The 24,073-nt window shown below is 35.5% G+C and overlaps 1 protein-coding gene across 1 annotated transcript in view; it reads left to right on the forward strand.

Moving 5' to 3' along the window:
* The first annotated feature begins 7,558 nt into the window (after positions 1 to 7,558).
* LOC121410681 overlaps positions 7,559 to 24,073 on the forward strand; it is an 81,481-nt gene continuing 64,966 nt past the window's right edge. The window contains 3 exon segments of the mRNA XM_041602926.1: positions 7,559 to 7,764; positions 13,633 to 13,851; positions 14,191 to 14,380. Coding sequence (XP_041458860.1) covers positions 7,668 to 7,764; positions 13,633 to 13,851; positions 14,191 to 14,380 — 506 coding nt within the window. The 5' untranslated portion in view covers positions 7,559 to 7,667.

The raw sequence follows: 24,073 nt of genomic DNA on the forward strand, positions 1-24,073 counted from the left end.
CATGTGAGTGGGTTAGATTAGCAGTGTCGTATAGATGGGAGGGGGGCTCTTGCCCCCAAAAAAATTTCACAAAAAAAGAAATGGAAAGAATGGAAAAAGAGAAGGGTGAAATATTATATATTTTTTCTGAATATTACGTCAAAATCTATATCACAAATTGGATTTTCATTTTAAAAATAATGAAATTTTTGCTCGCTCACTCTTAGCTTCTTTTCAATTTTATGTGATGCAACATATCTAGCTCCCTAAACAGTTTTGGCTCATTAGTCATTACACTACTGTAGATAAGTCTTTTTTTTATAAATAGTTCCCCCCACTTTCGACTTCTCCACCGCCCCTGAATTTACGCTTGGATAATCGAGATATCGATCCTTTGATGTGATATGAAATCTAATTTTGGCTAATCCAGTTGCCGATGAAATCATAATCCTATATGAGATATTACAGTCATCGTCGTACTGCAAACCCCCATTTCAAATAAATTAACTTGGGAGTTGATGATAAAAAGTGTTTGTTAAAGAATTCTCTTGTCAATTACTGAAAAGGTGTTTTTTTTAAGCGGAACTCTTCATCTATAGTATCAAGTCATTTGTTAGAAAAAAGTCTTGAGAAACATGTATTCATGTTTTATTTTTTTCATTAAGTTCATGTTATGCGAGGTGTAAGGTTTTAGTCTGATCCACTCGGTATTTTAACGCACAAATAGAATAAGCATTTTCGTCATACTTTTCGTCTTCTGAATGACGCTGAGCGTCTTCAAAAGCCGATCTTACGTACGGAACGAATCCAGCGCAGGTCAGGATACGTGCACTGCTGCAGTGCATGCAATCGATTACAGTTGGAAAGTGTGTCTCCAGCCGTAAGTTGCGTACAGTAATTAACGAAAATAAACATTTTTCTATATTGTACTTGAAGCTGTTTGTAATGATATTTAGGCCCATTATTCTTGTTTAATTTCTCCCTCGATATTTATGTAGAGCGAGAGTTATTTAGCCTTTTGAAAGTGTTTAACAAGGAATGAGTATGACTATGAGTATGACTTTCCCCTCGGGTATCGCACCCCCTCTCCGCAACCAGCCGGTGGATCTCAGCGGGCGAGATCGGCGTAAACGTATGGCAGTGTATCCGATTGCTGGACACCTTTATTTTAGTGATTTAAAAATGACACAGGAAAAGCAATCAAGAAAAATTCGCATTTGCTATTCCAAATATGAAAGTTATAAATAGGGTAATTATTTTATATTTACCAACCGTTTTCTTTGCATTGCACTTGCCCCATACCCTCTGCATTACGAAAATTTCCCGTTTGATTCTCGACCTCACTTCGGACTGCAAACTGCGGTCACATACCCCGTTTTGCGTTTGCAAATCTCAAACAACTTTTCCAACCCCGATAAACCCATCTTGGCCAGGTAATCCCCTTGTCTCGATTTCACCACCACGGGCCAGCTAAACGAGCATTGAGCCAAGGACGAAATGATAAACAACAGCTGTGCTATTACGTAAGACTTGTCTGCCTGTAGAAGGATCTTCGGAATGAAATTATTGTATTCGATATTAATCACGTTTTCAAAGGCATATTACATTCAGACATCCAATACTAGTCCATTTTCAATTTCGAACGAAGAAAATCGACCTCGAAATAAGGAAAGTATGCGGAATAAAAATTACGGTATGCTTAGCATGCAAGGACCGCGATGCATCCCATCTAGTTTCTGTCCGTACAGCAAGAAAATATGGGATGCATGCCGTTCACTCGCGCAACGATACAGTCTTAACGAAAGAAAGGAAGGAAGGAAGGAAGAGAGAGAGAAAGAAAGAAAGGAAGAAAAAAGTTTCTATCAACGCGTGTATACATGGAACTCCATGCACTCAACAGAATGCAATCCATCGTGTGTGGCCCCCTGCTGTGACCGTTGATGCTGGGGTGTATTATCTTCGGACCGAGGTCAAGAAACAGGTGTTTCTATACTTAAATTTCATGCTTGAGGGCAATAGGGTTTTGAGAAGAGATTTGATGATAAGGGAAACTTGGGGTATACTGCTCTTAAACGCAAAATTTTCGTCATGTGCTAAAAGCAATCATTTTCGTTTGTGACAAATTACGGTACCGTACATCATGATTTTGGACATGTGCCGGACAGGTGAAGATATTCTTGATTATAATTAATTTGGAAAATCAGGCCAATATTTCCGTCAAAATATTATTTCTTAATGCAAAACTATATGTTGTATGGTATTTTAAGCATTTTTTCTGTCAATTTTTAGATAAGGTAAAGAGAAAATTTTTTTTTACCTTGTTTTTACAATCTTGTTCTAACTTCTATTTATTTCTTACGGTACAAAATTGTTTTTGTACTCAGTAATATGCACATCAGGGGAGCGTTTCATCAACAATTTTGTCCGACAAGTTGTCAGGTCTGACAACTTTCCTTGATTATGATTGGCTTAGAGGCACTTTTACCATAGTAACCGTCGGATAAAACAGCACTTGTCGCATAAAACGTCTGACAAGTCCTTTCATGAAACGCGCATCTGGAATCATGGTAGTGTCCGGTAATACAGTACATGACTATATCTATACTAATATATGACGGGTATGGGGTGTCTGGGCACGTTACAATTTTGAAGCCTTCTTTTTTGGCTTTAGATTACACAAAAATATTAATTCAATACTAGATCTATGTAATCTTCTTCAGTTTTGTTCTGTATAATATTGAATAGGCCTAACGGTTCATACTAAAAATTGATGGAACTTTAATCCACTAACAACCGTAAGTCACTTTTCAACCAAACTTGGGTGTTAGATGGACTTGGGGGACCTGCATGTTAGGCTGCAGTCGGAGGTCACATGGTAAGATCAAAGGTCATTTTCAGGTCAACATTAAAGTTTACATGCAAGACTCTTATGACATCTAACTCCGCAACCGTAAGTCACTTTTCAACCAAACTTGGGTGGTACATGGACTTGGGGACCTGCATGTTATGCTGCAGTCGGAGGTCACATGGTAAGATCAAAGGTAATTTTCAGGTCAACATTAAAGTTTACCTGCAAGGCTTTTATGAAAAGTGTTATTCCATCTCAGTAATTTCACAATGAGGTTTCGATACAATTCTGTTGCATGCCCTCGCAAATCACGATATTTCTGGTTATTTTCATAGGTGGGCAGACACAAAATCGCTTTTGCCTTTCATTGATTTTCTTACTTTTCCCACTGACAGACACACTCGGTAATACGATACCATTTTTAAGTTACCAAAATATTTCACATGTGCAGAGGGGTATGATCGGAAGGTGATATTGTAAAAAAAGAAAATTGATCCCTGCAAAAATTGTGTTTATTTATTTTTTCTAGGTATTTAGTTAAAATTATTGTTTAAACTATGATAATGACATTATTTGGGGCTAACCTCGATTAGCATCATCTTAGCATTATTGGGAGCCTGCCTTATCGAGGAGGCTCCAAACATTAGAGAGTAAGAATCATTAGAGTGAATGATTAATGTTAATGTGAATGCTTTTTACACTTTAGTGTGCCTCCTGGCTAGCCTGCCCCATAAGTGTATGAAAAGGGCCCCCATGTCTGTGCACATTTCTGTGCATTTTCCTACCATTTTGAATAAAATTTTCTAATGATTTTATAAAAACATGTGTAGTTCATCACTTTGCCTGTTGACCTTTTCTTCTTAAAAGTGGACTGTAGTACGTATTGTCAGTTTTCACTAAGCTTTCGCAATATTGTAGGCTGAGACTATTAGCTTCCAGACGTGTTCAAGTGTCATTATTTCACTTGCAAAATTGGATTTGATATTCTCATTTTCTGTTTATATTCAATCTGGGGAACTTAATTGCTTTACAGAGGGTAATCAGTCGGATAGCATCACGTGACCAAATATATTCTAACTATGATGTTGAAACAAATTGCCCATGAAGAAAATTTACTATGTCGTGAAATCAATGATGGAATACATAGGCCTACTATTCCATCATTGATGTCTTAGATCTTGCAATCTCTTGGACGCGCCTGAAAGTGGGGTATCTCTACCGGGCAATTTGATAATATAATGGTGCAACATATAGAATGCATTAAGTGCGCACCTGTAAATACAGAACACTCTTTAATTATGCAGCCTGTAAAATGAATGATGACTCTAAAATTTTTTTTTTGCTTATCAGGGTTAGGGTTTAAGTGTCCACCATTTTGGAATGATAACTTTTTTTTTTTTGGGGGGGACTTCTTGTCAAACTTTTCAGGCAGAATAGAACCTAGTTAAACTCTGACTTTTGATCATTTTATTTTAATCATTTTACTTTTTTGATTACGTTCATCATCATTACAATCAGTCATGGTTAAACATCATCATTGTATCATTCTCATAATAATCATTATGAATAATTGGTTGCATACATTATTACATGAAATATTCCATAAAAAAACCATGACAGACTACCAAAGTTTGTTTTTATGATGATTTAAACTTCTAGTTTGTACTTATTTCCCTATTTCACAATATTGATATTGCATTCTGGCCCCTGTCACAGGCCAATATATGATGTAGGCCTACTGTCTTAGTTTATAATTGCACTATACTTGTACATGTATATATTCATGGTTTAATAAAAGAATCAATAAAAAAAAAATTAATTTGATAATATAAGGAACCAGAAATTGTGCAAGTCATCTTCACTATAAAAACTATTTGCTACTTTTCTTTAGGTGGCAGGTGTGATTCTGTCTTTTGTTTTATATATTCTCCAAGGGATTCAAAGAGTCAAAGTATTTGGTGTTCATGTAGGCCTATATTTGACCTAACATGACATGAGATGGTATGATGTGACATTGTGCATTGTTATTACATGTATTATTCCAATCAACCTCAACTTTGCAGGTTTTTTTCTTATTTATCTATGTCTGGATCAGTCAAGTGATACTTCCCATTTTTATGCGACATAAACTTGTTTTCATTGTTGTCAATCTGAACTTGAAATATTGATGTAAAACACATGGATGCTTGGTTGCAACTCCATTTCAACAGGGCATGCATTTTCTGAAGATTTGGCAGTTTGCTAATAATGCAAGTTGAATGCTTGGATTTCATTTGGATTAGTTATGTGGAGCAAGGCCCTCATGTTTGTACTACCATTTTGAACTTTCATATTATAAGTAGGGTTTCAATACATCTGTTGAAGGTATCAAGGTACATGATGATGCAAGCAATAATGAGATTTTTTTGGTGGGTTCTACCCAGTTTGAAAAGGATGCGGAAACAGGGTGCATTATGTAACAGTGGCTATGCTATCAAACAGTAGGATCAATATGGTGTAAATTATACTTTTGTCCACTTGTACACTGTCTGAAATTATGAAAGATTAAAAATATTACAAAGGTAATGTTTGTGACGTAAATATTAAAACATGATTAGTTGCAAGTTCTTTCTTTTCCATTAGCTAGCAATACAAAGGTAAAATTTCAATCTTGGTTTGCATTCACTGTTAAAAATCAACAAGAGATCTTCATTCACTCTTCATTGATTTTTACCATTTGCTATGTACATGTAGGAATGCTGCTCGCATATAACATATGGGGCTGCTGCTCGTTTATGACATCACAAATCAAATAAAATTCTAATAAATTTTTAATTTTTTTGGATTTTTCTCAAACCTTTGGCAATATCTGTTACTATTTTTTAGTTATTTTGACAATTAACTTTTTGTCATGGAGAACTTCCCCCTTAACACAATTGCTTTGATTCAGAAATAGACCGCAGTTCACTGGAAATCATCAATGAAATCTCACATGATTTTGGACAATCTAGTTTATTTGACAGAAAATTTAATCTGCTACATATCAATATTTTATTTCCTGTTGACACTTGATATAAGCTTGAATATCAAGCTTTTCTGTTCCTTGTATTTTAAAAAGTTCTTTCTTTTTTTCCTTTTATTTTAAAATTTAATATATGAGTGTTCATTTTAAAAGTTACTGGTTCCAAAATGATTCTGTTGTTACTTCTTCATCTATATGTTTAAAATAATATGCCTTTTTACCAAACAATTTTTGTGGGCATGGAGTTTAATCCTTTCTCCAGGATATTACAACCATCATAATATCCTTTCCATTTTATGCAACCTCCTTTTATTGCAGATTATGGAAAAGTTTGTCAATGTCATCAATTTGAATTATCTACATTATGTTCCGATCTTATGCATATGTGACAGTTTTTGCACAGACTGCAACTATTTATGCGCACCTTGGCTTTTTACCATAATGATATTCAAGGTTTATGTTGGAAGGGGGAGTGACCATTTGTGACAGACTGGTCCTATCTGACCTGTTCACAACACTTCTTCCATATGAATTTGTTGTGAGTTTTCCCCCCCAACAGCTGTTGAAGTGGGGTTAAATATTGCAGTTTTTTGCCACAGATGTTTATGTCAAAACTGTTCCCAGTAGAGATAGCAAAATTCTGCTGTGCTATGTCTTTTCCTGTTGCTTATCTTGATACCATTTGATAGAATATCCGACCTAAAGATTGACGAATCCGTAAATTTGCTTACCTGGCAAAGATCTTATTCTCCAGCCAATCAGATCATAACGATTAGATGTGTGGTTTCATAAGAATTAATATATGCATGAGCTTGGTCATTCTCCAAAGGCACCCATTTAGAATTGCCATGCAAAGCTACTTTTTAATTGTTCCTTGAATTTGAAGAAAAACTCCAACAAGGATCTTTCCAGTTTTCAAAATGATGATAGAGAAAAATGAATATGAACACAAGTTGTGATTGATATTTTGTTTCTTTTTCATAATGTCAGAGAATTGATATTATGAATTGATATTATCAAATTTTCCTTTCATCACATGTAAGCCTTTACACATGAATAAGTAATTTTATGCTAAGTGAACGTTTTTGTAGTTGAGTGGTGTCCATTTCCTATTCATACATTATTTGTCACCAATTGTTATTTTCAGGGAAGTAGAATTTCCTGATTGGAGAGTGTGAATCTAATATGTCAGACAATTCCAAACTGTTAATTTATACAGTGAGATATTAATGTTTGTTTTTAGGTACTTATTTTTGTAACATACACATTAATATTTTTCAGTTGGAGAGTAATTTTGATAGTGTATTTTCTTCTTCTGAATACATGTTTGATAGTAAATTCCCTGCGTGTGTCAAAATACTTATCATTTTAGGTAATTTTGTTGTACTTACAGACCTAAGAGGTGGTAGATAGAAGGAAATTGGATGGGTGTAGAGAGTTCAAGACCCTGGTCTCTCTTCCCCTATACTTTGAGGGGCTGGGAGACAAATCATAGCAGCAAAGGTTAATACAGTTAGCGGCAGGTTACCTTCACTGCTAGGAGAGCAGAGCCTGACTGGTAGTGGTAGGAAGTCTGCCCTACTCACAGTGCACATGCTGCTGTAAGCTTCCCATGCAGAGCCGGGTTGGGGCGGTCCCTGCTGAGGGAAGGCATCCTATTGGCTGGCAGGATGACCGCTGGTGTCATCCATCCCATAATAGTGGGATAAAACCCTCCCAGTAATAACAGTGAAGAGCCAGGAGCAAGCTGGCAGAGAGAAAAGTTTTATCAGCAGCACTCTTCAAACGAACTGTAGTCCTGATTGCTCGCTCACTGGTCCGCCACAAAGATTGTACACCATGTATAGCTTTGTGGACCAGATTCGCCAGCATAGGCAGACACTGCTATTCATTTTTGCGGCAATAACAGCTTTTGCTGTAGTATGTCAGGGACAAGGTAGGACACTGCTTTTCCTAAATTTATTTTTGATATAACCACCTATATATGATAAATACCTCATATTAAAATACATACATGTATTATTATATTAGATTACCTTGGCAGTTCTCATGCATGATTATATTGTTGGATAGGTTTAGGGATTTATCTTAGTTTAATGTGCACTAAGATGATGTGCTGAAGCTTGCTTGTGTGTCCATGCTCTCTCATATCTAAGAAATTTAAATATAACCTTTTGCTGTAATTCTTTATTAAGTAACAATTTTCAGTTATACTAATAAAGAAATTGGTACTAGTACTGTAGTGTAGAATCACTGTTACCATGGTTACTAAGATTGTTTGTTGAAGGATTGTATTGTATAACTGTAAGCTTTTACTTAGACATTCATTGATAAGCCTACATTACTGGTATTGTGGTGCAAATGTCAACAGACAGAAATTTTCTACATAATTTTTAGGGAGTAGAAAATGAAATGTATTTGCATATTATATTTTGGAATGATGGCCTGCAAAGTAAGCCTCTTTAACACAATCCATGTAACAATGTATTTCACCTGTCCAGTGTTGTCAAAGTTTTTGGATGATTCTGTGTAAAATAATGCTTTAAACTCATAGATGAATGTTTTATGTAGCAAGTCAATTCATTTTGAATACATTTAAATAAGTTAACATTGCGAATGGTCCTATTAATGTAGCCTTACATTTTTGGACATTTTGATTTTGAGATTTGTTAATTAATATTCCTATTCACTTATGTTGGATCTGGATAGTTCGGTAGCTACATATATATGCCATATATATTCACACCGTATAAACAAAAGCACTAAAATATTAGCAATACTGAGCTGATGTAGGTTGGTTAAAATAAAAAAGTTCTTGGTACATGATCCTTTTGCCATCAGGGGTCATACACAACAGGTGTCGCATATTTCAAGTTCTTACTTTTTACATGTTATGAAAGTCTCCAACTGTTACAAATAAGAATAAAACCAACCCACCTGCAACTCTCATTTTCTCCTAGATGCCTCAGTCTTTCTGTTAATTATCTGTTTCACTTTCACGTTTCTTGAATTAGAGATCTAAAGTGCATTATCATTTGGATGATATTTGTTTTGAATTGTTCTCTTATTAAATTTGAGACTAAGTATTTGAAATTGGAAAGTAGAATATCCTTCATAAGTCTAATATTATTTGTAACAAGGAGGAACAGGGTTCTTTCAATTTATATATGACAATTTTTCCCTTTATATTTGCCGGACCTGGGCATCTTCACCATGCTGGATTTAACAATTGATTTTGAAAGACCATATAGTTATGAAACACGGAATAATTGCAAGATAATGTATTTACCATCAATTAAGTTATTCATCTATAGGCCTACCCATTTTAAAAATGTGCATTACTGAAACTTCCAAAGTGAAGGTACAATGCAATTACATGTATACAGTTAGGAAATGACTTTCTCAGCATGTGGGGGATTATCATGTCTGAATAATTAAAGGGAAAAAAAGTTTGACCACTATTGTAATTGTGGACCATTCCTGCACGATGAAGAACATATTTAGTTGAGTAATGTCTGTATCCCAGCAGTCGAAGGTTATGTTGGTGAACTCCAGAGTTGTCAACTCAGCAGTTAGTCTGAGGGGTTGGCGGCCACTGGCCCAGCTAAGCCCCACCTCCCTGCACCAACGCTGAGTAATGCCATAGGATAAGGATCAAATCCGCTCTGCTTTGCCAATATGACAGTATGTACCGCAACCAGACAGTGGAAGAGGTGCAAACGTGGCAATTCTCTTTGTAGCCCTGCATTGTCTCTACCTACCGTCCTTGTACTGCCTGTACCTTTCCATGACCCATGAGGGTGGTAGTAATTACTGGAAGAGACTCCTCATCTCCACTTCTGTCCATCATCAGTACTTAGGCCATCAACAGTTCTTAGGAGTTTGTGAATGAAGAGCAATTTCCCCAACTGAAGTTCCCATCAACCTGCTTCCTTTATATTAGCCCATCAATTTCTTGAATGCACAGATTGCCAATGCAATGTGCTCAGTTTACACTCTCACTCAGTGCTAATTTCTTATTTTTTTATTGTTGCTATTAGTATTAATGTGTAAGCCATGATTATTTTAAAAAAATGCATTAAAACTGAAAGAATAGAAGATAGAATTGATGAATTGATTTGAAAGTTTTAATCTGAAATCTTTAATAATAGTGCCAAAATTTGAAATTTTCTTGTTGCTTGATACAATATATTTCTTAGATTTTTTGTTGCGTATTTCATGCAGGCCTACACTGTTCGTACAAATTATAATTTTCATATTTAATCAACCAAAAAGTGATCAGCTATAATACTTAAGCAATAGGATTGACAACTGCATTAGTATAGGTACAATGTGAAAGCATGGGTGTTTGAAAAAGAAACAAAACAAAAATAAAGGAAGGAGAGTAGGGTCTAACCGGACTATCCCATGCACAAATCTTTGTGTCATAAAAGAAACTATCTAATGACTTGTTTCTGAATACTAAAAACTTTCATCAACCATCACTTCTGTCCTTGTATTTACTTTCTTCAATGCATTTTGTGAATTGGACATAAATACTTTATTATGAGCCCTCTGTTTTGATAGAGAACTAATTTCCATCTTTATTTATTTATTCTGTTATCCATTTCATTTATTTTTTTTACTTCTTGTTATTGATATTGTTGTCATTTTGTTTTTTTCTTTAAGTCTATGTTATATTTTTTTCGGGGGAAGGGGGAGGCGAGGTTTTTGTGCAGACTTGAATTTGTAAGCCATGTATCAGCACTTATCTTAGCTGAATTTTGGTTGGAATTCAGGTTGGATTTCAGGTTAGATGTTACTTTTTTATTGATACATTCTTGTATCTAGGATGCACTTCAATTAAATTAGACTAATTAGACTTAGTTACTTGGGTGGGAGCACTCTTCTATATTGGTGTAGGTGCAAATACATGTGACAAAATAATCACATTAAAAAGGATAATTTGCTTCTGATGATGTGATATGTACATTATTTCTTTTAATTAGTGATAAAAAATAAAGTTGATAAAACAAAAGTTTTAATTTTAAGCCAAATATGTTAAAAGCAAAAACTAAAGGGATGTTTATGGAGTCTATTGATTTGTGCGTAATGTAAACTTTCTCAAACTGGTCTGGTTTTGTTGGGCCTATAATTCTTTGAAAATCGATATTGAAAAACAAATACACCGAAATATTATTTTGGCCTGTGAGTAATAGCCTACATATTTTTTTACGAGGAGATTTTGAAAAGAAAGTACTTATGTATAGTAATATGATAATAGGCCTATATAGTTGAGTGCCCCCCCCCCCCTATTTGGGAAAATATTAATTAATGTAGAGTTTAACTGGTAAACATGTCTAACTGGTAGGACTCTTCATGATGACTGCAGTCTTCAAACATTATTAAGCACTAACCAATCTTGGTGTAATGATCCATACATCATGAATTTCTTTCTGGAATTCTTTCTTGAAATGACTCTGTAGATTTGCATGAGCATGCATGCTGATTAGTCAGGCATACAAGTAAGCTTCAAATCAACCAAACATGATCAGCAGAAAGATTTGGCTATTTTGCTGATTATGTAATGAAAGAAAAAAAATATGCCTCTTGCATAATAGCCTAAAAAGAACATGATTACATCCTGCTGCAAATTGATCAAGCATGATGTATTTGTGATATAAGTACAAACTTGTGACTCTTATGGTTGATTTGTAAGGTCATTTTCATGCATGGGGACTGTTCAAGTTTTTCTTATAAATCCATTTCTTAATTTTTCATTTGATAAATGGTTCATTTGCATTATTTGACATAAATTGAATTGACTTTATTCATGTAACTGATTTTTAAAACATTTCCTCTTGTATTTCAGAATTAGTGAGCCTGCATGCTTACATTGTTGTATGTGGTAGTTATTGTTTGTTAACCCAATTGCAAGCATGTTTGCAACTATATCTGTTTTTTTTCTTTTATTTGCATGCAACATGTTGCATGGTATATGTGTTATTCCATCCATATATTCAATCTTTATTGTGGGTGTATTTGTCTTTTGTTAATTCAGGAAGGGATAGCATATTATCTGTAAATGACGAAGTCTAGAAAAGTGAATTTTCAGCTCTTATCCTGTAATTGTCCAATTCACAAGACTTGCAGGCCTATACAGATTCAGATAAAAAGGCAAAACATATAAAGATTTATAATGATGCAAAACCAGGATTGTTGAAGTGAATTATTTTTATTTTGGAATATATGAAAAAAAATAATGGGATCTATACATGTAGAATGTATCCATCTACATGTGTTGGTTTCAGTTAAATTATAAATTCATAAGGGAGGACTGACATCAGTAATGCATGCATTTTACATGTTTTTACATTTATCCATATAAAAGTATTTGTGAGGTTGTGGTGCATGATACGAAGAAACAAGAAAATGCATGTTTAACATATTTGCATGTTTGCATGCATTTCTGTAAACCCTTCCATCCCTATCACTACCAACACCAGTGTGACCTACTACTACTGGTACCTATTTAGATAATGGTCTTGCAGTAGTGGACTCAGTTTGCTGAAAGGGTTCGGTTTGTGACAGTCAAGCATGATTTAGCTGAGGCTGAGTGAGTATAGCATTCACAATTTCATCTCAGGTGAACACAGGAGTAAAAAAATCAAAGTATTTACGACAGGATTGGAAATTAATTCATTCTTTTTGTTTGATGTATTAATATCATTGCATTTATTCTATATTTTTATGAACTGCTTAGTGGCTTTGCATTTGTCATGTGTACTTTACATTTGATATGATTTATGAAATCAGTAACTCACTATATTCATACTGCATCTATAAAAAGAAATCAAATGAGATGGAGAAGCAATACTTGCATAGGTACATGCAGTTGTCATGATAGTTAACTCCTTCCTATTCATGATCATCCATGTCAAAATAATTCCCATGAATTGTCTAGATAATCATAAAAAGGTCTGCAGTGTCCTGTACTGTATGTGTTGAATTATTGATGTATGGTAGAAGGTAGTTGATACTTTTTCTTTTTATTTTGTCAAGAAACAAAATTGAATGGAATTTATGAACTATATAGATTTGAGATCTATGAAGACTACAGAGAAGAGGAGAGGTGAACAATCATGTCATGAAAGCAGGTTTTCTTATTTTAGAGTATGTGTATGTGATGAATTTTGTATGTTTACAAGAGACAGCATGGACACCAAGTTCAAATTTGAAAACTAATGAAAACAAACATAAGAAATGAAACAATGAAAAAGAGAGGGAATTATGTTTGTTTTGTCGAATTATATATTTTCAGTATTGTTTCACTCCATTTATTGCAGAAAAGGTAAAAAAAAACGTGGTTTTCAACCACCCCTTTTTTCAGCCCTTCCAAGGTGCTGCAATTTTATTTCTTATCCATAGAAATATTTGTTTTGTGAAATAATCATATTTTTTGACAATTACCATGTTTAATATGGACATAAGTCTGACTTAATAGGAATACTCTATTTATTACCGTTATTTTGATACATGTTTTTTTATTTTTGCAGGATGGTAAGTTGGTTGCGGAATTGAGATAATCATTTCTTATTGTGGTTAGACTATCATTTTTTAAATACACAAAGCTAGTTTGGTCTGTGTATTATTCAATGAATAGAAATATTGATTCAGTTTTCTCACTTCTTTGATGTTAGTAAAATTATAGTAATGCTGCCAGTAACTTGATGTAGGGAGCCTCTTATCAACAATGCAAGTCTACCTTGTATAATCCACATTTTTCCTAATTGATTTAATTGTATCATATAAAATTCTCTTTCAGAATCATCGTTTTCACTTAGCATCAGCTCGGGAGATCCCCTACTGCCATGTGTATATCGAGGAGAACCTTATCTCCATGGAGAGTCTTGGAGTGTTGATGAATGTACGACTTGTACTTGTGAAAATGCTACCACGACCTGTGTGATCGAGAGTTGTCAACCTGCCTTCTGTATTCAACCTATAAAACCTGAGGGAGAATGTTGCTTCTTATGTCCTTTCAGTAAGTGTTCTTTCAATTTCTATAGCACATGGATTTGCCCTAATTTTCAGTTTTTATTCTTGATATTTCTGTAAAAATTGTGCGGGTAGTATATGTAGAAGTAGACATCATCATAGTCATAGTAGTAATAGAAGCAGCAGCAACAACAGCAGTAGCAGTAGTAGTAGTCAGAAAGAGGGAAGATGAAAGAAGGGGAAGAAAAGAGAACAGCTAAAGGGGAGAAGAGAGACAAAGATGAAGGGGAGGAAGATATGAAGGAGGATTAAAAGAAGTAGGTAGTTATGAAATAATGTTTGTAAAGATTGATTGATCATTGATTTATTATATCACTTTCCCCAGATGTAAAGGTGAAGAAGGTATCTCCTGTGATAACCAGTACAGGCAGCATATCAGAAGGCAGAGAGAACCGTCTAAGGCTTCGAGTACCCATCAAGTTCCAGGAAGCTCAAGATACAACAGGTGTCCAAGGAGAAGGTCTTTGGAGACTCAGTGCATGGGCCTCACCCAATGCAGATGGCAGGGGACAAAGGTATGAAGTCACTCGTAAACATGTGGGGTGTCAGTATCTAAACATTTCAGGAATGGGTCAATGAAATTTTTAGAGACATCCAAGTAAAAGTGAGGAAAAGAGACTTTTTTGATATGTTGAAAATGGCAGATTACTATGATTTCTTCTGTCATATTTCCTTTCATTAAAAAAAAGAAATCCACCACAAAGAAAATAGAAATCACATCCTCTGTAATCAGTTATGCTTAATGTATCTATTTGTGTTCCAATAAGCCATGATGAAACTAGAAAACTTCAGACTTTGCAAAGTATGTTTGTATAAACATGTATATAAGAAAATGATCTGTTCTGGTTTTCAAGATCATGAATGAATATGAATTTTTTTCTCAGAAATGCAGATTATACTCTTTTTACTCATACGTTTTTATTTTCACAATAAGGCGGCTTGTCAAAGGTGTGCGTGCGTCTTTACCTTTATATTCCACGGCGATCCCGCTCAACGTTCCATTGTCCATTTTTCTTTCCTACGGGTCAGTGCTCTTGCCATTCAAGACGCCACCGTTCCCTTTTGCAGCGAAAACGGAAGCGTGCGCTTTGATCTTTTCTTTTGACACCACCCGGTTGTCTCTCCGATAAGATGTTTCTGCATGAGCGCCCTCTATGTCCACGATATCGGCATTTTAGGCAAACTATTAAACGCCCGATCTCTAGTCACTGATCTGAATATTGTTGTGTCCTTGTATCGGTGTGCGTAGTCCAGTGGGGTATATATTTTCAAAAGTTACGCTTTCACATTTTTTGGGGAGAATTTTTCGTTTCGGGTTTCAGTATATGACAAATTTCAATTAGATTTAGATTTCATTTCTTTAATAGAACAATTAAGCTTTTGCCCTTAATAGCACGAGCATGTTGTTTTATTTTGAAGAACATACCGTTAACATATTGAATTTCTGAAAGTAAGTGTTCAGGCGAGGGTAAGATTTTTTTTCATCACACTGAGCCCACACAGTCAGCATTGTCGGGTGAAGAGGAAAAATATGGAATTTTCCTTAACATCTTTGTAAATGAAATGCAAAAACCCACGCAAAAGATACAATATAAATCATACCTTGGTCCAAAAATGATGGCATTTAAAGATATACATTAAAACGCTACCGTGACAAAAAATAACAATAAATACATAAAATGCAACCGTTTTTTTTCTGGAAAAAAGGTTGAAAACTAAGGGCAGCTCAAATTTGAGCTTAACATAGGCCTATGTTTAATTTAGCCCTCTTATATATATGTTCACTAGCGTACCTACAGGGGGCAGACTCCCCCCCCCCCTCCCCCTGACGAGTCACAACCCATGCAACGGACCTATCCCTCCCCCCCCCCCCGACGAGAAGTTGAAGACCTTTTTTTTTGGTTGTCAATTTGTTTTAGCTGTGAAATGTGCTTTATATCCTGTTGAGGACTCTTTTAAGGCGATTTTGCCCCCCCCCCCATTGTGGAAAATCCGAGGTACGCCACTGCATTTGTTTAAACATTGGAATTCTAGAAACTTATATATTCGCACATAATACAGATGCCGTGCAAAACAAACGAATAAAAAATAAATTGGATGCTCAAGCTGTCATATCGGTAATTGTAGCTTAAATGCACAATTCTTGAATTTCATTACCCGAAATTCAGAACAAAAAGTACTTTCGTTACTTTTTAAGACCATTACAAAAATCTTTACCTTCGAACGAAATCAAAAGCACTTAAAAATAAATATTGAAATTATCAAAGTTGAGGTAGTCTTGACCATGAATAGAGTTGAGTGTTTATAAAGGAATTAAGCGTCTTCTATTAATCCCATTCTAAACTTTGAATGACCGATGAAAAATATCGCGTGAATTAAAATGAAACTTAACACATTGAAGTGACTCCGACATGACACTGGACAGGAAAATCTATACTATATCTTTTTACCTGTGATCCGTCTTTATTCTCTTATATAAATTTCCCCTGTGATCTAGAGTGCTCTGTGACCTAGTGTTCTTGATTACCATCCAGGAGCCACAGAACCGAAGAGGATCTGGGGCTGAGGCCTCCACAAGTACCATAATGTTATGCATGGTCACCCCACCCCTTCAAACCAGTCCGCTCGGGGGAGGGGACTTAATTATTTCTTTCAATTTTCCTGTTCTACATACAAAATTCAATTTTGTCAACTTAATTCTGATGGTTCCTTTTTTTTATCCAACTTCATTTCTTCCTTTGAATTTTCTAAAACTTTTCTATACCTATTTTCTTTTAACCTTCACGTTTGACTTAAACAATACGTGTATATTGCCGTTGATTTCTTCTTCCTATCAAATATCTGAATTAATCTGCAATGTGTGTCTGTCAAAATTATTGCAAATTAGATTCCCAGTATCTAAGGTAAACATAATTTACCGACGTAACACGAAAGCCTCTTTGGCCTAGTTTCCCTTCCAACTTTGTACCTCACCTCTTAATTGTATAGCTGCATTCTGTATAGCTTGCATATTCAAATGCGCACCAAAAATAAATTAACGAACAGTAAATGGTAATACCTCGGTCATATTTGCTCTACGGCGGCCATACAGCGAGTCGAAAACAGCCGTTTTATTAATTTTATTCAAATTTCCTATATTTAGCTGGTACAAAAACTGTTAAAATGACTGTTTTCGACTTGCCTTAGAACAAATGTGACCGAGGTATTTAGCATACTAGATCAACAAGGATGGAGTGCATGCTGGTGCGGATCCTGCCGGAGTAACACAATACAATCCAATAAGCGCCGTATTTATTTTGAACAATAGTTGGGCTCTCAAAAGTATTGTGGTCTATTTTGTGACCTCTACTAAAAGAAGTAGTGGGTCTATACGGGGGTCTATATTCTGCACATGGAGGGTACAGTTATGTAGTGAATCCAGGGGGGGAGATCCGGCCCGTGTGCCGGCCCCCCTTTGAGAGCCATTATCAATTTTGTTAATGTAAATATGCCATTTTACACAAGTGTGCCCCCTTTGAAACTCACAACATGTATTTTAATGAGAATATGTCGTTCATACCCAAATGAGGACCTTCACTTTATCATTCGAACGTTATGTTATAATCTGCTTCGCCAAGCAGGTTTTATGTAATATTGCTCTTTATAAAGGCAAGCATTAAACTACATTAAATGTCGAAATGTTGAGAAATATAATGGAAACCATATCAAAATGCACATTACGAAAAGAAACAAAATCAAGGTTCTAGTATGGGGACAAAACGAGAACAAGAAAACTACCCATTTGATGCTAATTGTAATTCCCCGAAAGCCGGACGTTGAAAATGACATGGGCCAGTGCATTGCAAGCTGTATTTAACGGCTTACCCCATTGTCAAGGTAGATTTAAATTACCCCATTCTTGATTGCGGAGATTACCCTATATTCTTGAACATATAGAGGTGGTCTGAGTGGTGGCGGATTTCAATAGAAAGATGACCTCTTGATTGGTATATAGGGGTATGTCAAGGGGAGATTATCACTTTGTCAGCGCTGGTGACTGTCTTGTTACTTTGATGTTCCCCGATGTGCCTTCTATTCGAAAACCGTGTTTGCAACTAATCCCAATTATGAGACTATTTGGCATCAAAATGAAAGCCTAACTGCACCTTTTTCATAGACTTCGTTTGAAAATAAAATACTTACGTTTAAGGTAAAATTGGAATATAAGAAGGCGCTTTATAATATGTAAACCAAATATTGTCACTTTTAAGCTTTATTCTTTAAATCAAATGTAAAAATAAATGTAAAATAATCTCACAAGCCTAATCTAAATAGTGCGAGCGCGAAGCGCCCGCTTTTTTAAAATTTATTATTTCATGTATTTTGTCCTAAAATAGCATTCTGGCAATGCTTCTGATCCTAAACGAGATGAATGAATTTAGTACGCATTGATCGTTCTGATAAAAAAAAAGGAATCTGTTAACGGCTGCTCGTAATTATCCGTAAATTAAAACGTTACATATTTCAACAATTAGATAATGCGAGCGCGAAGCGTGAGCTGAAAATATTTACTTTTCTACCTGAAGAATGGAAGTTCTAAGCAATTTTTGTAATCATGAAAAAGGTACATACATAACTAAGTAATCGATGCGAGCGCGAAGCGCAAGCGGAAAATTTGAAATTTGTAGAATAGTGAGTGGATATGGATCACATTTAAAAAGGAACATTTCTGATTCATTATTATTACTTTGAGTTTTGACATAGGGCCGGAAAATTCTAAGAACAATATTCCATCATATGAAAATTATGACTGTCTTCCTATTTCTCTTCTTATCAAATCGCGAGATGAAACTTTTTGATATTCCATTCTGAAAAAGGGACAATTTATCATTAAATTAATTTATTAATCTAATAAGCCTAATCAGAGCGCGAAATCTGTCAATATTATAGCACTTCTATAATTATGAATAAGATGCATGAGTTGATATATTTTCAAAAATCAATGTGCGCGCAAATCGCCAGCCGAAAATTGTTGATAAACTGTCATAAAATGGAGATTTTAATTAGTTTGTAATATAATTAATATTGAAATTTTCATAACTCACCAATCAAAATGCGAGCGTGCAGCGCTAGCTAATATGTTTTCACAATCTGACATGAATAGGGATATTTTGATAACTAAAATAGAATACAGGAAAATAATAGGTACCTGACAAATCAAATTTTGTGAGCGCGCAGCGGGAGCAGAAAATGTTAATATTCAGACAATTTTTTTTTTCAGAACACTTTTTAAAAATGAAAGTTCGATTTCCGAGTTAAAATATGTTATGTATATTGACTTAAAAATTTGATATTTTAAGTTCCATATGTGTAAATCACCTAAAAGGCAATGCGAGCGCGAAGCATGAGCGAAAATTTTATTTAATGACATGAAAGAATTCTTTTTAATTGTTTTTCCCTCATCTTATTTATTCAATCGTTGTCCTCCTCCTATGTTTTTTCTCCTCTCTTTTCCTTTTTTTTCTTTCTTTCACCGTTTTTTTTGCTCCGCCAATAGAGGGAGGAGGGAGGGGCGGGCCCCTTGCCCCCCACTAGATCCAACTCAGGAACAATCTAACAGAAAGTACTAAACAAGCAGATTCAAGAGAGAAATTCAAATTTATTTATTTATTTTTTTTTTTTTTTTTTGGGGGGGGTAAATAGCCTTTCCCGCCGCATGTGAAGCCCCCTATCGTTTACAGCCTACTGTTAACTGTGCAACTACTTTAATTTTTGGTGAAATTCATTCTCTCTTTCTATTTGTTCCGTAGCGTTTAGATACGTGTTTTGTGCTTCACTTGTAAGTGGTATACAAATAATGTAAATTCCTATTAATGGCGTGCGCTTCCCGATCTCCTTATCGAAATCAATATTAATGAAAGAGCACAATATTGTTCTCGCTCTAATGGAGGGGGGGGGGGGGGGGTCAGTGTTCTATCAAGCAAAAGACGTAGGCCTATATGTGCATAAGTTCATATCATTGGTGTAATGATAAAGAACCTGATGAATTCTGTTTTTGTATATCAACGTTATCATAAAGTTAATACAAATGACAATCAATATGATTCAGACGTACACCGCTTTAACTGATATAACATGCATCCAGAAATCGAAATGTCCGATGAATTCAAAACGTACGTAGCAGGAATGCCATGCAATTCGGATGTTACAGCACTCTAAAATTAGAATAATCTCGTATTACAAATGTCAATTTTGCTAAAAATGCACATAAACTCATAACTTGATAGACTCTTGGGGATGATATCGTTGATATAAGAATCGCATCGACCGCGATATGCAATCAATTTTTATACTGCATCGGACTTGACACCCGGGGGGCACTTCCATTCACGAGTGGATACCATGCGCGACCATGGGGTCTCGAAAAGCACCCTAAACACGTAATTTCCATATTCTGAAAATGTACCCCTTAACAAGTACTGGCGTGTGAAACCCTACCCTTAACAAGTATTGGAAACAAAACGATACTCTTGACAAATGTTCCCTGAAATGAACCCCTAAATAACAAGTAAAGGAATGTTTTATTGTTACGGGTCCTTCGGTCGTCGGCTTTACCTTATTTGGTTTAGTACGACCCCACCTTCTACACCTCGCGCAAATCGGACCGTAAACACGAAGTGTTGGGGCAAAAAAGACATCCTTTATAAAACATTCTATCTTTGTTTTATCATCCCCGCAAATTCGACCCTAAACACGTAATTTTCCTAGCAAAATAGATACCCTTTTTTCATTATTTTTGTGTTTTTGACACCCTTATCACGTTACGTACGTAACGTGCCCTATCGTGAAAAAGACATCCTTTTTACGTGTTTTTTTTTGGTCGCGCATGGTATCCACTCGTCAATGTAAGTGCCCCCCCCCCGGGACTTGACATCCCGCAAAATCTTTCCCATAATTAGATTGCTATCCATTCTCTTTCTTTTTAATCTAAATATAATCTATGTCTTTCAGGATCATGATATGAAAACCCTTTTATAACAAACATGATAAAGGAAAAACGCGTCTCAAGTTATACATGGTTCATTGCCTCAAATATACCAATCATCTTCGCTTGTTAATGTTTACATTATCACTGATATTATTATTCATGTTATTCGTATTATCATGTCCATTAATATCACTTCAAAGTTCTAATTATCACCATCATCATCACTGTTATCATCATTCATTCATTATCTATTTCCAATCGTTCTCCAGTATCAATTTTATAGTTTATATCATTAAAAAATATGAAAGATAATAGTAATGATTATGGTGATGTTGGTAATCATGAACATTATATCCGTTCTGTGAGATAATTTATGCGATTTTACACGCTAATCGCTCCTCGATGATGGTGAAAGAAATCTTTTAAATAGCACAACAGAAGTCGGGATGGTAGTTACTGCATACACGTACTTTAATACACTACATTATTACAAAAGATTCCCCATCGGGCGGGCCAACGGTCTTTTGAAGTAGGTTTATCTATTGAAATTACGACAATAATCACGACAGCGGATATGGGGAATTAAAGACTGTGGGCGTCTAGCTCTCTCATTGTTTTCTGTGGCGAACCCGCTGAGCATGCTATTGTCAATGATTCTCTACTATACGGGTGAGTGATCTTGCTCTTTCATGATCATAGGCCTGGGCAATGACTAAGAACAGTTCGATGAGTATCAATGCCAAGCAATCCTGAAAGGTCAATAATGTTCAATTCTCTTGATGGAGAAGTTTATATCATGGCCCTATTTGCTTTGGCTTTTAGGCCAGTAAGTGTACTAACTAATATTAGTTATAAATAAATAATCACGTTCCATCTATTTTAGAGTAATGATCTAATGCTAATATATCACTCTACATGTCTCCCTGCAGCTTACGGCCCCATATCTTCACCCGTAAGGTACAGAATTTTGAAGCTTAAATTATTGAACATAATGGCATCCTAGTATTGTAATGATGTAATCACTGCAATATAGATAAAAACATTAATTTAATTCTACTCACATTGATTTTACTTTAGAACAAACTCACCCCCCCCCCCTCTTCTATTTCTTCTGTTTCTCCGTCGTTATTCTTCTTTTCCACCTTATTCTTCTTGTTCTCATCCTTCGCCCCCTTCTTCATCTACTCTTCTTACTCCTTCTCCTTTATCTTTTTTCTTCTTCATATCCTTAGTCGTCTTTCATTATTCTTTTTTCTCCACCTCATTCATTTCTGCTGCTTCTTTCTTTTCCCTCCTCCCCCTTTTCTACGTCTTCTCTCTTCTTGTTCTTCTGCCCACCTGCTCTTCTTATACGTCTCCTACTGCTTTTCCTTCGTTCTTCTTCTTTTTCTTCTTGAATCTCCTTCTTTTCTCTATCTTTGTTTTTCCTCTCCGTATCCTTCCTCATCCCTCATTATTATTATCATCCCTTTTTACTGCTCCCCCATTCTACATGTACGTCTGCTTCTCCTTGGCAATTCTCAGTCTTCTCCTCCTTCTCCCACCCGATCGATTCATGAAGATGAAATTATAATGAAATAATAGAAATGTTAACGAAGATAATACTTATGATAGAAAAATGAAGATGATTGCGATAGTAACAGCGGTGATGACGATATCGATAACTATGGGAGGTTATAGACCATGAACAGCACAAGATATCAGGAGCAATTTTAAATATGATTACATGACGATTTCGATACGTAATATTTATCATAAATCTAGATCTAGTACATTAATGTGCACTTCAGGGGCGGATCCAGCTTTCGCCATTAGGGGGGCTGATAAATATTTTCAGCAAAATTTTTCTCTATTGGCCGCATAATTCTATTTTTTGTTGGTTTTTCAGGGGGTAGTCCTAACTGAAGACTGAAGTTTTAAGTAAATGTTAGTTTTTATTGTTATAAACAAGATAAGGTATCTTATGTGGTCATAATATAAAATGCGAGCGCGAAGCGCGTGCAAAAAAAATCGAAGATTCTGAGCAGTTTTTATAATAATGAACAAAGATAAGTATCCAACTAAACAATGCGAGCGCGAAGCGCGAGCCGAAACGTGAAAATTAAGGGACTCAATTAGGACTGTTTTTAGTGATTAGTGAAGAGGATACAAGTATCACCAATTAAGTAATGAGTGATATTCCGACCTGAAAACTGGACGGTCTAAGTGCGTTTTTATTCAAAATTAAAGAACAAGCTTGTTTGCATGTCTCAAACAATTAAATGCAAGCGCGAAGCACGAGCTTATTTTTTTGATAAACTGACATGATACAGGAGCATTTTGACAAATTTTGGAAAGAATTTCCAAAGAGGATAGGTTACTCACAAATAAAACAATGCGAGCGCGCAGCGCGAGCTGAAAATTTTGATATAACAATTTGTGTAAATCAAACAAAAAAATGAAAGCTTGATGCGTGAGCTAAAATATTGTGTGCAAATTGATTTCAGAACTGGATATATAAAGTGCCATTTAATCCTCTTGAATGGGATTCATTACACAGTTAATGCGAGCGCGATGCGCGAGCGAATTTTTTTTATATAAAGTCTGTTTTCCAATTCTTCCCCTCATCTTTTTCTTGTTTCCTTTCGGGGTCGGGCCGGCCGTTACGAGGCTGTAAATTACACATCATGGGTATAATAGCTCTTTCTTACTTTTCTTCCTGCTTTTCGTAGTTTCTATCAAGAAACATTTTTTTCTGCAGGTTGTCAAAAAATAGGGGGGCCGGGGCCGGCTCGGCCCCCTCCTGGATCCGCGCCTGCAATTATCTTTGTAGAATAATGAAATCGCCGCTCAATATCGATAATTCTGATGATTGCTAAAACATGTGAGGGTGCCGTGGCCGAGTGGTCTAAGGCGCCTGGCTATACATGGAAAGTCCGGGGTTCGATCCCCGGCTACGACACCTGTGCTCTTTTATCCTGCATTCAAATAAATGGAAATGCTTCACGCATTATTTGTAACTAGGTGTGTACTTGTTTTTTTTTTTTTTTTTTAAAAAAGCATACGTGGTACAGTGTGTTATAATATTGCCTCAAAAATACCTGACATTTGATGGAATTCTGTGCTTATATCGCTCATTTCTCAGCACTTTTACCATTTTCTTTCACAGGGCTATTTGGCAAATATTTTTCATTTATACAAACAAACACTTCGTTGGTAAAATTTATTGCATTCTGATCGAACTAATTTTCTGATCGTTACC

Source organism: Lytechinus variegatus, chromosome 3 (assembly GCF_018143015.1).
Source record: "Lytechinus variegatus isolate NC3 chromosome 3, Lvar_3.0, whole genome shotgun sequence".
Taxonomy (NCBI): Eukaryota; Metazoa; Echinodermata; class Echinoidea; order Temnopleuroida; family Toxopneustidae; genus Lytechinus; species Lytechinus variegatus.